Source organism: Myiozetetes cayanensis, unplaced genomic scaffold (genome assembly GCF_022539395.1).
Source record: "Myiozetetes cayanensis isolate MyiCay16 unplaced genomic scaffold, myiCay2020 scf74, whole genome shotgun sequence".
Taxonomy (NCBI): Eukaryota; Metazoa; Chordata; class Aves; order Passeriformes; family Tyrannidae; genus Myiozetetes; species Myiozetetes cayanensis.
Window position 1 is genome coordinate 132,841 of NW_026088009.1, and position 13,861 is coordinate 146,701.

At 34.4% G+C, this 13,861-nt stretch overlaps 1 protein-coding gene across 1 annotated transcript in view; it reads left to right on the plus strand.

Moving 5' to 3' along the window:
* NEK10 (NIMA related kinase 10) overlaps positions 1-13,861 on the plus strand; it is a 75,468-nt gene that overhangs the window by 48,958 nt on the left and 12,649 nt on the right. Inside the window, 3 exon segments of the mRNA XM_050338960.1 lie at positions 6,828-6,928; positions 9,998-10,108; positions 12,499-12,607. Coding sequence (XP_050194917.1) covers positions 6,828-6,928; positions 9,998-10,108; positions 12,499-12,607 — 321 coding nt within the window.

Sequence of the window (13,861 nt, forward strand, 5' to 3'; positions counted from 1 at the left end):
TCCATGACTTGTTAGTTAACTTGTTTGCATGTTCATCTTTTTTCGTACTCCCTGTCTGGTTTTGTATGATTAACATAACTCATATACAGAAGACTAAGTACTATAAATAAAGTCTTTAGTGTTTCATGTGTGTATGCACATATGAATGTTTGTTACAATGGTTTTTACGTGTTTGAGTCTCCTTGTGGTTAGTTACTGAATAAATTATTTTGCCGTGTTTTCATAGTGACTAACATAATGAGATTCCTCTCTCCGATGTAGCTGCTCAGTGGGTCTCTAACATAATAATAAGCAATAAAAATAGGGCTGAAGGGTGTTTGCTATTGCTTAGTGATGTTCTGCATCATGATTTCTGTGGGTTTTTTTGGTTCTGTTTTTTAACATTAGTATTTTCCTAACTTTAGCATATGAATCAGAAAGTACTACATCTCTGCCGTGAGCAGTGAGTGGTGAGACAGACTCTGGTGTGAAATATCATGCACTTGTAAATACACTCATAAACTGGCAGATTAGCAAGTCAAATGTGGTGAGTCATCAAACTGATCAAGCAAATTTGGATATGAGCCCTTTACTCATTGAAAGACCATTTATTTGAAACAGCCAAAGGGCATAGTATTTCAAACTCAATTTTGTGTATGAATACTTGGAAAAGGTTATGTGTGTTTTTTATACAATTCTAGCAAACAGCTAGAATTCAAACTTAGCTTTCTAGCCAAGTGGCTTCTGTTACAAATTTTCATGCATATATTCACATAATATATTATGGTGTTTGTTATATCTGAAGTTGGAACTCAAAATCCTTACCCCAAGCAGCGTGATTTGCGTTCAGTCAGTGCTTCTACTTTTGTATTTGTATTATTGTGTCTGCATCCTAAGCAGGTAAAATACCTGTTCCTTGAATAGGCGCAATCATATATTGCATTTCATTCTTTACTTTCTAGACAGTAGACACTGTCTTTTTCTGTCTATTTTTCTGTCTCAGTAACAGGGTTAATTGAAATTCTTTTGCTTCTATGAGGGCCTAGTTTATTTGCTATTACAGAGGTCAGCTTTTCTTACCAAACACTCTTTTGTGCTAGCTACTACAAAATTTTAGTATCTGTTTTCCTAAGCAAAGCATTAACAAGGAGTAAAATAGTTTCTTTTTCTTTCATTCTCTCTCTGTGTGTCTCCTTTTTAGGGAGACAGATTTAGCCTAAAAATGTATAATTTCTTTTAGTTTTAAAGTGATTTCAGTGTGACAGATGCAAGCCTCCTTCAGGAATTTTTTTCTTTAAATTCAGAGGATCTCAGAAAAGAAAGAAAAATAGAGGCACTTTATTTCAGAGTACAAGACAAAGAATGTTTGAACATAAAAGAATTTAAGACTCTTAGAAATGTGTTTACTGTTGCTCTAGAACTAGTATAACTACTGTAACAAGACCAACAATGGGAAAACTAATATAAATTTGACATAAAATCTTTTTTTTCTTCTGTTTGATTAGATGTCTCTGTTCTTGCTTAATGATAATGCTTGCAGTCTTAGTAAGTGTGGAATAAAATCTCATGTAGACAAAGATGCAGGGCATTTTATTAAAATCCATGAATTGTATGGGAAAATTGTTCTAGAATATGCTAATCTTACTACTCAGACTTTGAGTTAGCAGAATCATCTATTTGTTAAACATGCACTTATTCCTCATTCAAAATGAGATACTATTTGTAGGACAGAGTGGTTGGTCTCATAGGCCCAAATTACCATCAAAAGAGTGGTTTTAAAAGACAAATGCTTAAGACTAATATTTAAGGCAGTGCTTTCCAAGTGCAGAAATAATGTTACCCTTCTTTTAGACATTTTTTGGCACTATGCAATAAATTATGTCAACTTTTATGTTCAGTTTTATTGCTTATTAGATGTTGGACCAATAACTGCTTGTATCCCGGTCTTCAAGGTCCTAAATTCAGTAGGATTATATAAGAAGTAAGGTCCCCTGAAAAAGTGGGCTCTTTATCCAGACTAGCAACAATGTTGTGGCTGTAGCAGTAGCAGTAACTGTTGTTAATTGAATGCAAATCTTCAGTGGACATCTAGTCAACACATATTGTTAGTTTCTGTGAAATTCTGGAAGTATTTGTTAAAATACTATGTGGGGCTGAGATTTTAGTTTATGATGTAGGAAAATCTTCGATACATCAAACAGTAACTCAGTAGTGAAATGGTGTTTGGAGTTCGTTTAATGCTGTTTTTTAAAAGTTATTTAGACACCATGTCTGGGAAATAGAACATATTAACATGCACATTTTGGTTTTTTTGTTTGTTTTTTTTTAGCAGAAGATAACATTTTTGCATTTGTTTCAGGAATAACTAAATGAAGTTTTAGTACTTCTGAAAGACAATCCCAGATAAGGTAGGTGTGATTTATTTTTTTAATATAAATTATATAATTGGTCACTGTTATGATCAATTCCAGTTGTTTGGTTCACAGTGAAACAATTCTGCAATTCCCTTCATGAAACATTTCCTTACTTACCATTACAACTTCATATTATATTGGCCTACAACACTCAGTCTGCTTCAAGATGTTGTAAGAGGGTGGTTGCACTCAAAAGCTGTACATGATAAATAGTTTTAAAAATGGACTTTGCTACATCAGCTAAACCAATGTTATTTGGTTAGCCAAATTCTGGTGTTGTGTATTTAAGCAGATGCTTTTCCATACAAAAACATGCTTGTGTATTGGATAGTGTGGAGTATATTGTAGTAGAGTAGTATCTTGTCCCTTTGACCTTCTCTAGACCTTCTACACAAACATAGGCGCCCATTTTTTGTATTGTGGAGGCCTCATTTATTTCAAAAAAGGAAACAAACAGAAGCAGAATATGTCATGTCATCCCTCTTCCTCTTCTAAAGGTCTTCCTTTTTCTTCTGTTGTTTACTCAGTACTGCATCAGACACATTCTTGACCAACCATTATTTTTTCTGATCCCTTTGGCACCACTTTTACTCACAGACTCTGTTCTTTGTTTCTTTATTTCTGTTTTTCTTTCAAATCTGAAAAAAACCCTCAAAATCACTCTTGGCTGCATCTGCCTCGTGAATAATTTTTTCTTTTTAACTTAGCTATGTGAGTGTTTATAATGATGGCATCGATTCTTCTCTTGTGTTTCTCCACAGACACCGTTTTAACTAAAGACAATATTTTATTTTTGCTTTTGGAGTGGTTCTTAGCATGTCACCATCCAGTCTGTCACTTATCACTTTGCAGCTTTGGTCCTGTTGCAGTCAGTAGTGGCAGCCTCCTCATGCTTGTGTTGAAGCAAGTGCATTTTTTTCTCTCTGTACAAATTCATTAGTACACAAATCTCTGCCCCTCACATAATCATTAGAAAAGCTATCTCCTTATCTATTTTCATAACTGCTCCTTGAAACTGTAGTTTTCCCTACTGCCCAAAAAATATATACAAATTCTTGCCAGGCTAGGGCTATCGCGGCTGCCACCCATGAGACATCATATTGGTTTATTCAGTCTCCTCTCTGTTTGTATCAGTTTTTTATTGCTTATTTCAACTAGTGAAATCTGCAGGCTCGGAAAGAGTTTGTGTAGAGTACAGAGCAGGATCTAACACTGAAACACGTTCTGACATTGAGATATTGCTATCCTGGTGATGTAATATTATTCTTTTCGACCATTTTACCAGTACTGTACGCATTATTACTCATGTTTTTCTTCTCTAAACAATAAATATTCTTGATGTTTCCCATCCGTAAGAAGGGTTATCCAAAAGGTCCTTAAAAATGTAGGAATGCATCATCTGTTGGATTACTGAGTTTTCAGTATTAAAATCCTCTCTACAGACTTTGTGTGCTCCAGGCTGAAAACTGAGCAGGGAAAGAAACTTTTATATAATAGAAGTTACACTATTTTGGACACGCAGAGTGAGCCAGCGTTTATGTGACTTCAAAATGCACAGTTAAAAACTAGGGAACTTGGACAGATTTCCTTTAGAGGAAACATGACATGTAGTCAGAGAATACTGTTATTTTATTTATGATGGTCCTGGATCAAGATTGCGACCAGGTAATTTTGTGCTTGCAAGAAATTAGCTTAAATTAAACCTAATGATCTCCAAGTGTTCAAATTATTACATTGTTCTCCTGTTGCATATAGAGTGTTTCCTCAAACTTTACCAGTTGTAGCTCTTTGCAATGTGAAATGTTATGGTTTTATCTAATAATTGTATTTTAAAATATTAGAAAATGAGACAATTACATTTCACATACAAGTATGTTGTCTGAAATACCATGAAGGTACTTCTTAAAAATATGAATTCCAGTGGTGAGTCAGTAAGATCTCATTTTAATGGTCATTATCCTGGCTAAACTTCTGCCAAATGCAATGAGAATTTCTCCTGAGAAATGAATTTTCATAAAGCCCTTGTAAATTATCGTGTATTTATACATCGTGATTGATGAAACAAGTTTTCTATTTGAGGTACTTTTCTTTCTTACTGAGAAGTTTCACATACTATAAGATACTAAGCTGTGATTTTGGAATGCATATTGTCTGAATTAAATAATACTTGAAAGAAAATTATTTTGAGCAGTTGAGATATTGATCATAAAACAGTGCTTTTTGTCTATACTAAGTCCTATTTTACAGCTTTAAATATACAAATTCTATTAAAATTTTTCATTATCGAGTACAAATCAAAATTTGATGTCAACCTTCTGCAGTTTCAGTGTTACTGTTTACTAAAGAGTACCATTATAATAACAATGCAGTTAAAACCCACTATCCAGCCATAATGTATCAGAGCTATCATGATCTACAAACAAATACTTTAGCCTTTGTTGATATTTTCAGTTCTGTGGGTAATTTGAGTAAATCCAGTATCTTTTTTTTCAGTAATGTTTTCCTTTTGGATAAAATTCTTGAAAGCTTTGACCAAGTCTTCAGCAGCCTATTCACATAGGTGTGCCCTTATCCTCCAAATAATGCTATAATTCTGTATTTAAAAAACAACCAAATAAGAAACTTGGAGCAGTCTGGGGGACTTGGAGGGTACTCCTGAAGTTCCTAGCTTAACACTGGGTCTCCAGCTGTCTTTGAAGCACCTGTACACTACAAGTAGACATTACATATGGTCCTCCTAGATTTTTAGGTCATATTATTGCTGTCATACTGGAAAAAAGGGAAATCCATGTTATATCCTACTCAGTCATTTTTGTTTGCTGCTATCATTCTAAACATATTTTTATTCAGAAAAAAAGCTTGAAGACACACAAAAGAAAGGGCACTGATTTATTTTCTTTTGGTTTGTTTTACAAGCCATTAATAGGAAAAGAGAAGACAAATACCACAGAACAGGGAATAGTGAAAAAGATAACTTTTCAAGGAATTAAAGGTTCTCTGAGTGTCCTAACAAAAGCTGAAGATTCATAGGTAGTAACAGCAAGACTTGAGGGGATATGCAAGGGGATTGAATGCAGCACTGTTGAAACAGTTGGTAGAGAGGTGAAAATAAGGCAGAAACAGCTAAATCCAAATTGCTCTTCTGGTGGTATGTATTTTAGATTATTACAGCATGGCTTCCACTGTCACCTTGACCAGAAAAAACAATCTAAATTTTTCTCCAAGTAACTCAGGGGAAATGCAAGACTTCTTTTTCTCTTACTCATCATTAAGGGAAGACTTAGGGAAAAAGTGTCAAACTGAATTTCACGTGACTCTATCAACACGTGCCAAAAGGCCACAAAAACCCCAATAACAGCAATGATGTCATCATCTTCCTGATACTACTAGAAACGTGTCCCTCCAGAGAAGGACATTTTCTGTATTCCTCTGTTTCTGTGATAGCACAGCTCAGAACCGGATGGTCCCTGGACACTTCAGTTTGTGAATATTTGCCTTCTACTTCCTGTTAAAGTAACCAGCACAGAAATTCAACAGAAAAAAAAAAAAATGTAATTGTACTGTTGTGAATGAGTTAATATTGATATTTGAATTTCATCTCCTGCTCAGTAGAATTTTTATTCTTGGTCCAGGATCACTATGCAAAAAAAAAAAAAAAAAAAAAAAAGTTTCTGTGAATGTAAATTTTTACATAAGACTTTATAATCCTCAGGGTGTTGCTGTGTAAAGAAATATTAGAACATGGATCTAAATTAACCTCTGAAGTGTAGTTTAGAGAACTGTATTTAAGAGAGATACAGGACTGCTGGCTGAAGTTCAATACTTGGGCCAAAGGTCCTTGCTTAGCTTCCAGGTCTAATACTCAACTTGGAAAGATAATTTCGTGAATATTCTTTAGTGATACATTAAGTGTTTTATAGTGGCAGTCTGCTGATAAGCTTTTATTTCATCTCTGAGTTTGACAATGTGTATGATTTAAATACAGAAGATTAAAAATACTAAACAACAATTGATAAGTATGGTCCATGTGAGATATGTTATTGTAATTCTTTGGATAGATTGAAAATAAATTTAATAACATCAAAATATACAAAAAGTAAGTGTGTGTTAGTCAATGTAAAAAAAATCATTTAAGAAAATTCCATGTATCATATATTTAAATTTCCTTTTGAATAAATGTGAGAAAACATTTAGATTGGTAAGGTACATTAATACTGTTTTTCTCTTAGCGTAATTTAATGATTCAGAGAAAGGGATTTTCTTTTGACACATATATTCAATTGCATTGTCTAAATTTTTAAGATTTTACATTATCCTTTTTCTGTTTGCAACATTATTGGAAAAACAAGTGATGCGTTTAAACTTAGTGTTTATATCTACAGGTTAAGGCAACAAAATGAGCTGCCCTCCTGATTTTATTCTTGTCTTCTACAGCATCGGCAGGAATTGCTGTATCACAGAGGAAGGTGCGTCAGATCAGTGACCCTGATCAGCAGATTCTTGTTCAGCTCCACAAAATTATCTTCATCACTCAAGTATGCATTACTGTTGCTTCTGACATTCTATACTTTTTAGTTATTTGCTGTTGTCAAAGTGATGGTACTGCAAAGTGCTGCTAATTTAGTCACTGTTCTTTAAAAACAACAGAACTTGACATTTTTGCAGATGGCAGGATGCTTTAAAAATATGTCATTTAAATAAAGACTAACCCTGAATATTAGTATGTGGAGGATGGCAATAATTGAGTCATATGAAAAAAAATCAGTGGCTCACCTCAGAAAAATGGATTGTACAGTAAATTATTTTTATAATGTTCTGTCATACTAGCAATATGATTATTTAAGGTGACAATATCATATACTGAATTGGAGAGTATATAAAATGCTTTCCTCTGTAGCAATAGTTCCTAAATAACTTCAAGGTTAAATTTTTTTATTATAATAAGTAGTAATACTTTCATGGGATTTTAGTGCAGTAGTTCAAATCCTGAATATGTTAAATGTTTTGAAATGTTTTTGAATGTCAGATCTTTTTCAAACTTAAGACTTATTTTAAAATTAAGTTCAAATGCTTCATAATGAAAGAGAGTTGAAGCTGTTTTATGCTGATTCCAAAGCAGAAATGGAGCTGATACAAATCTGCGTTGAACTCTCCACTAAAATTGTGATGGAAAACTTTTTATTTTCTGGAAAGGTGGCAGCCATGCAGCTACTTGCTATTCTTAAACAAACATCTTTTTGTTTTTCAAAATGAAGTGTTTATCTTTGGGATGTGTTGTTTATCACCTCAAGGATTTTGAGATTGATGAGCCAAATTTGTTTGGTTTTATTTAAAACAGAATAGCATAACTGAACTTGAGTGTGCTTTACATATCTTTTTTCTTTCTTTCTTTTTTCTTTTTTTTTAAATTCTTTTTAACTGTCAAGCTTATCAAAACAGGTAATACAGGAATTAAATTATCAAAGACAAAGAAAATAATCGTAATTTAAAATAATTGGAAATTATCTCCTTCTCCCACTAGCAGTAATGAAGCAGTTCAGTCTTTACACAGTATATGAGGAGTATGTCCAAGGTGCTCATTAGTGAACCTGTCCTCTCTGTTGAGGAAGGTTTTCTCAAGTGGCCTACTAATTAATACAAGATATCACAACGTGGATGCCCAATAACTGAGAACCAACAGCAACTCACAAACTGACTCAAAATTGACCAGTGAAGCAGCAGCAAGAACTTTGGTGCTTTTGGGTCATTTGGAATCAGAATGGGAAAGCAGAGAAACCAGGATCCATACCTGTGCTTGTTTACTCTATACTATATGCTTCTCTTGTACTTATGTTCTTATGAGTCTAAGGTCAAATATTTTTTATAATATATAGCTGTTTTATCAAAGCTTGTTACATATTTCAGCTGACAATTCTAAACTGGAGTTTGCAAGGGAGAGTTCTTGCCTTAGTTCTTGGCTGGCAGCAGCCTTCCCAACCCAGTTTCCATGGGAACAAGAATCAGAGTGATCTCTGGAAAACAATGTAAGAAAAAGCTTTTAAAAAAAGCATTATGTAAATCCTTGGCTTTTTTTTTTTCCTTTTTTTTTTTTTTTTTTTTTTTTTTAACTGATCTGACAACTGATTTCATTAAAACAAAAGCTAAAATTGAACACTAGTGCCTAAGGCAATTCCAAGTTTCTGAAGCAGTGGACTTGTTCTTTACCACTTCTGCTTCGGTATATCCCACTGTGCCCACGGTACATTGACTGCACACAGTTGATTGCACTGGTATGTAATCTATAGAGCATCTTGCAAACCTTTCCTAAGGCATAATGTTTTTTACTGGCTTATGGGCTAAGGAACATTCAACATCCGACTTAAAGCGTATGTGTAAGGCCTTATCTGCATGAAAAGAGAGTAGTATCTGTCTGTAACCAAAAACTTGTATGCAACCAGCTGTCTGGTGAAGTCTTTTTTGCGTAGAATGTGACTTTGATCTCCAGTTTGTCAGAGCAAATCGGGACTCCTGTGGGCCCAATAAAACCGTTCTGGATTTATAGCTGTCTAAAAACAGTAATTTGTTCCAGTGGGATAAATGTCTTTATAATGTGTACTGTGTCAGTGTTTGAGTGTGAATCATTAGTGGTCAAACCCTTCTTAAGTAGTAAAAAAGCTTCCTGAATGCAGTGGAGTGGCACTTCATGAATTTACATCAATGATGTGAGTATAAAGTGTATACCAAATGGTAGACGATCATAGTTTTTCAAACGGTGTCTGCAGGTATAAGCAACTATACAGAAACAGCATAGGACATGATTTCAAAAGGGTAGCAACATACCATCCAGTTGTTGTCAGACTGAGTTGGTGTCATTGCGGTGACCAACAGTGGAAATTTTGCATTTACTGCTGCAGCATAAAAAATATTTAAAAGGAAGAGACATCCTTTGAACTCGATATTAAAGACTTTAGGCACTATAAAGTATGATTTGTACTTTTATAAAAAACGTAAATAAAGATGAAATACGTGTTTCTTTTCAACCAAAAAATACAGGAGGAAAAAGTATACAAAATAAGTTATGCTTTATAGACAAGGGAAATGTAGATTACCTCCTCCCACAGGTAGTCTCTAGCAAAAGAGACGTTCTGAATTCTGGTAAGATCCATAAGGACCTTAAAAGAGCCTGTTAAAGCGATTCTGTGCACACTGACTGAAGGTCTAAGCTTCTTGAAATTCCATTCATTTCATCTGAATTGACTCGTTACAACCAACATGAAATCTAGTCTAATGGTCGATGGGCTTCATCTGTAGAAAAATGTCCCAAATACTTGCACTTTGATCAGGGAGGCAAATCTAGTTGTACCTGTATAATAGTATTGACCTTCAACACTAGAGGAGCTGAGTTACATGATAAACCAAGCCTAACAGAATGGGCAAACCAAGGAACCTTATTATAATATGCTATTAAATCAAGTCTTGTGCTGTTGCTTGTCACCATGCCATTAGATATCAGTGTTTCTTTTTGAAGCGTAGCTACTTTTTCCAATAAGGCTCCTGCTGAATGGGTGATCATTATGGAAGGTGTAACTGAGTGGTGGAAACATCTGTTTCTTTGTTTCATGTAGCTTCCTCTAGCTTTGCAGTGCAACTTGAAAAGGAGAATCATTGAGAGGTTCAAGAAGCCCCTCTTCAGTCGGCAGAGCAGTCCTTGTAATCCGAAATCAGAAATGAAAAAGGTTTGGTACATCATTTATTACATTGACTTTGTCTCTTTCTCTATTTGAATTACGCTATCGATATTAGTTCCACAAAAATATAAGAGTCCATTTTTAAAAGGAAACATTTAGAATATTCTCTAGATATCCTTTATTTGGCAAATATTTAGGTTCCTTAAGTAAGTAGTTTCTGCAGGTTGGTTTCAAGTTTTTTGTCTCATCACTAGAACTTTTTTTGTAAATGGAAATGACCCGTGAGCTTCTAGCACACAAAATCAGACTTCATCTCATCAGACCTTATAAAGACAAGAGGAAGGGAAATGCAACTGGAGTTTATATAAGATCTTAATTTATGTAAGCTCTTCTTAATTTGTTAATATTTTATCAGTATATTTCATGTTTTGGAATGTATTCCTATTCAAACCATTAATTTTAGGAAAGCAATGTCCCAGAGAGCCTTGAATATAACATACCTTGTCCCATGGTTGCATGGTGTGTCAGCAACAGTTCAGTGTCATCATTTTAAAACCACTGCAGATTTGCAAGAATGGCCTGACTAAAGAACCGTGCCTGCGTATTTTCCAGTGACAGGCTGGATGCTCTCCAACAGAGAAAGAGCTAACAATAATATCAGAATTTCTACTTGTTCCTTCAAAATCACCTGAGAACACTGTAATCAGCAAAGGATCTGAAAATTACTTCCTCGTCATCTATGTTCTGGGGGAGACTCTGAAGCTAAGACTGAATTGATGACAAAGTAGTTATTAGATATTTTATTGTACCTAAAATTGGATGACTAAGGTGATTTATTATCATTCACATTATTCTCCTGTGTAACCTAATTTGATTGTTACCTAGTTGCACTGAACTGTGGAATCTTCTGCATTGTTTGCTACAAAATAGACTGACCCTAAATGCTGAATCCTTCCTGTGCTTTTGTAATAATCAACCTCAGATGCTTAAGCTTCATGCAAGGTGGCTGCTTAGTGTTTACTTTGGTTTACATTGGTAGTACATTAGAAAGATAATTAAAGATGCTTCTTGCTGAGTTACTGGTTTCACGCCAATTTGAAAACTGTAAATCAGATTGGGACTTATATATTAAATAATTCCTGTATTTCGCCCATAACATTAAATCTAAGAAATATCTGTTCATTTTGTGTATTGAGTTGATGTTTTCAAAAAATGATGCCCAAAAATAGAGTAAGAAAAAGGAAGTGTTTGTTATAAAATTAACCTAATTTTCAAGTGTCTAGAAATAAATGAAACTATTCATAAATGTTATTAACAAATGTAAAATGGTGTTAGCTTTAAGACTATTGGATTTAAACCTCAAGAAAAGGGAAGAAATACGCTATATAAAATGTAAATGGTAGCAAATTTAAAATGTTTGAAATGTTGTATGCAATTCTGGGCATTTCCAACTTGAAGGAAATAGTTATAGAAACTATTAATAGCAGCAACAGGAAGTGCAGTTAGAAGATTGGAGAATTGACAAACATCAGTAAATAAATGTTACATGATTTACCAAAATCACCACCATGAATGTACTGGGTAACATGGATGTCATTTGGAGGTAGTGGGAGGAACCTAAATAGAGAAAAGAATTAGGTTGAACTCTTCCAGCAAGTGTTAAGAGGTTGTGCAATTTCTGCAAATAAAGTTTAAAAATAATGGTGGTTTTTTTTAACTTTGACAAATTAGAAAACCTCATTAGAATAACAGACAAAAAGATTCCTCCACTGATCAGTGGTGGGGTAAAGGTCTTTCAGCAAGAGATATTCTTCTGTTTCTGTAACTATAAAAGTGTTACCATGCTGCAGAAATGCATAACTGGAATTTCTTTCCTGCACACAAGGGTACTTTCCTGTCAGAGATGTTGCCAGGGGATGTTTTCAAAACTAGATGTTTTTAAGTTTAATGTCAATATCCTTGTTCATATAATGAAGTTGTTCAACTGACTTTCAGGTTTCGGAAGCTCTGGCATCCCTCCAATGGGAATTTCACTGCTTGAATATTACAATTTCACTTGAAGCCCCAGTTTTGAAAGCCAGTCAGCTACTTCTTTCCTTGATTCAAGAGAATACACTTCCCTGTTAATCTTCACACAAATGTATAATTTATGGCATTTTATTCAGATAGTCTGAAGGACTCAGTGCGTTATACTAAGTGCAGATTGGCAGCTTGTAATGTTCAGTGTTTCTGGAGAGAAGAAGGTAGAATGTTCATAGTTGTGTTCATCACTTTTTGATTAATCTAAAAAGACTTGAAATCTCTTGACTTCTGATTACACTGGGAAACATAGGAAAGGGTAAACTACCTCAGAAGTCTGAAGTTTTGGCAAATGGGAAGGATGGAGATTTCAGTTGTCTTTTTTTTTCCTTTTCTTTTTCTTTTTTTTTCCCTCCCAGTTGCTGCAACATTCTCCTGAATTGATTGAGCCCAACATCTTCACAGCAGATTGGCACATCCTACTTCTTTCTTCAGGTGGAAATATGTTGCTTCTAGATGATAGAAAAGGTAAACAAAGTATCAAAACTTCTGTAGTGGCATATAGATTTCTAATTAAGTGTATGGTATCAAAGCAGAAGGAATTGCTGCTCTTCTGACAGTGAAGTTATGCTGACTGTACTGATTTTCATTATCAGGGTTTTTTTGGTTTTGCTTTGTTTAATTCCTAGTAAGATGTGCAGTTTACCATTGCTGGAAATTTCTACTAATTTAAGAGAGTATAGCCTGGAATTACAAAGAAATATCAAAGATGCAAGTAATTCATGGTTCATCCATGAAAATTAATTAAAATGTTTGTAACCAAAAATGTCATACTTAAGATTTACCTGTCCTTGCACATGATTTTTAAACAAACTCCGTTTAAACCCTATGTTGTTCTTTTGTCAAGTTTGGAACAGTTACAATGGGTTGGTTTAATTATGTAGCTTAGGTCAAGGAAAATATATGTGTGTGTGTGTGTGTGTATACGCTTCAGAAAATATAACAATATATATGTCAAATATACTTTGGACAAGTGATACTCAGCATGACAAATCATAAACACCATGTTTAATAAAACCTACAGCTGTGGCATCATCCAGGGTGGGGAACCACAATTCCTGGTCCAGAGACTTGTTTCATCATGTGCTTCTTTGTGCAGTGGACATAAGGGAAAGGTGTAGGCTGTATTTTGGTAACTGTGCCATTTACATTCTTCTAAGTACAGGAAAAGCTATGTTGCAGTCCATGAACTAGAGGACACAGTAACATTAAAAATCTGTGACGCCAGAAAGAAAAGTGAGAAGCTTTGGTTTTGATGGGCTTGGTGTTGAAACATTCTAGTTACATTAGTTATAGAGCTTATTGCAAAAACCAAAATTAATACTAGATGTCAAGGGTGATATTTGAGTAGGAAATGAGTCCCTAACGATCACTTTAAATATGAGCATTATTTTGTTCCCAGAGACAACAATGCAATTTTTGAGATGCTCATTATCAGTAATTTTTAAATCTTTTAACCTGCAGACAATACTTTTGTCCTCACGAATTGCTGCTGGCTATGTGCCCTTCCCACTGTAAACTGTAAGTGGGAAAAAATAAGAAAGCTGCATTTATGTGTTCTGTTTGACAAAGTCTTTATTTTCCATCAGTCTGAATGCTTTCATAATGTGCTCGTCATGTTCGTATCATGCAAATGTTCACATGAGATGACCTCACCATTTCAGGGGTTGGTTGTGGTCAGTAGAAGTTACTGATAATGAAGTATCTCTCTTGTCATTATAT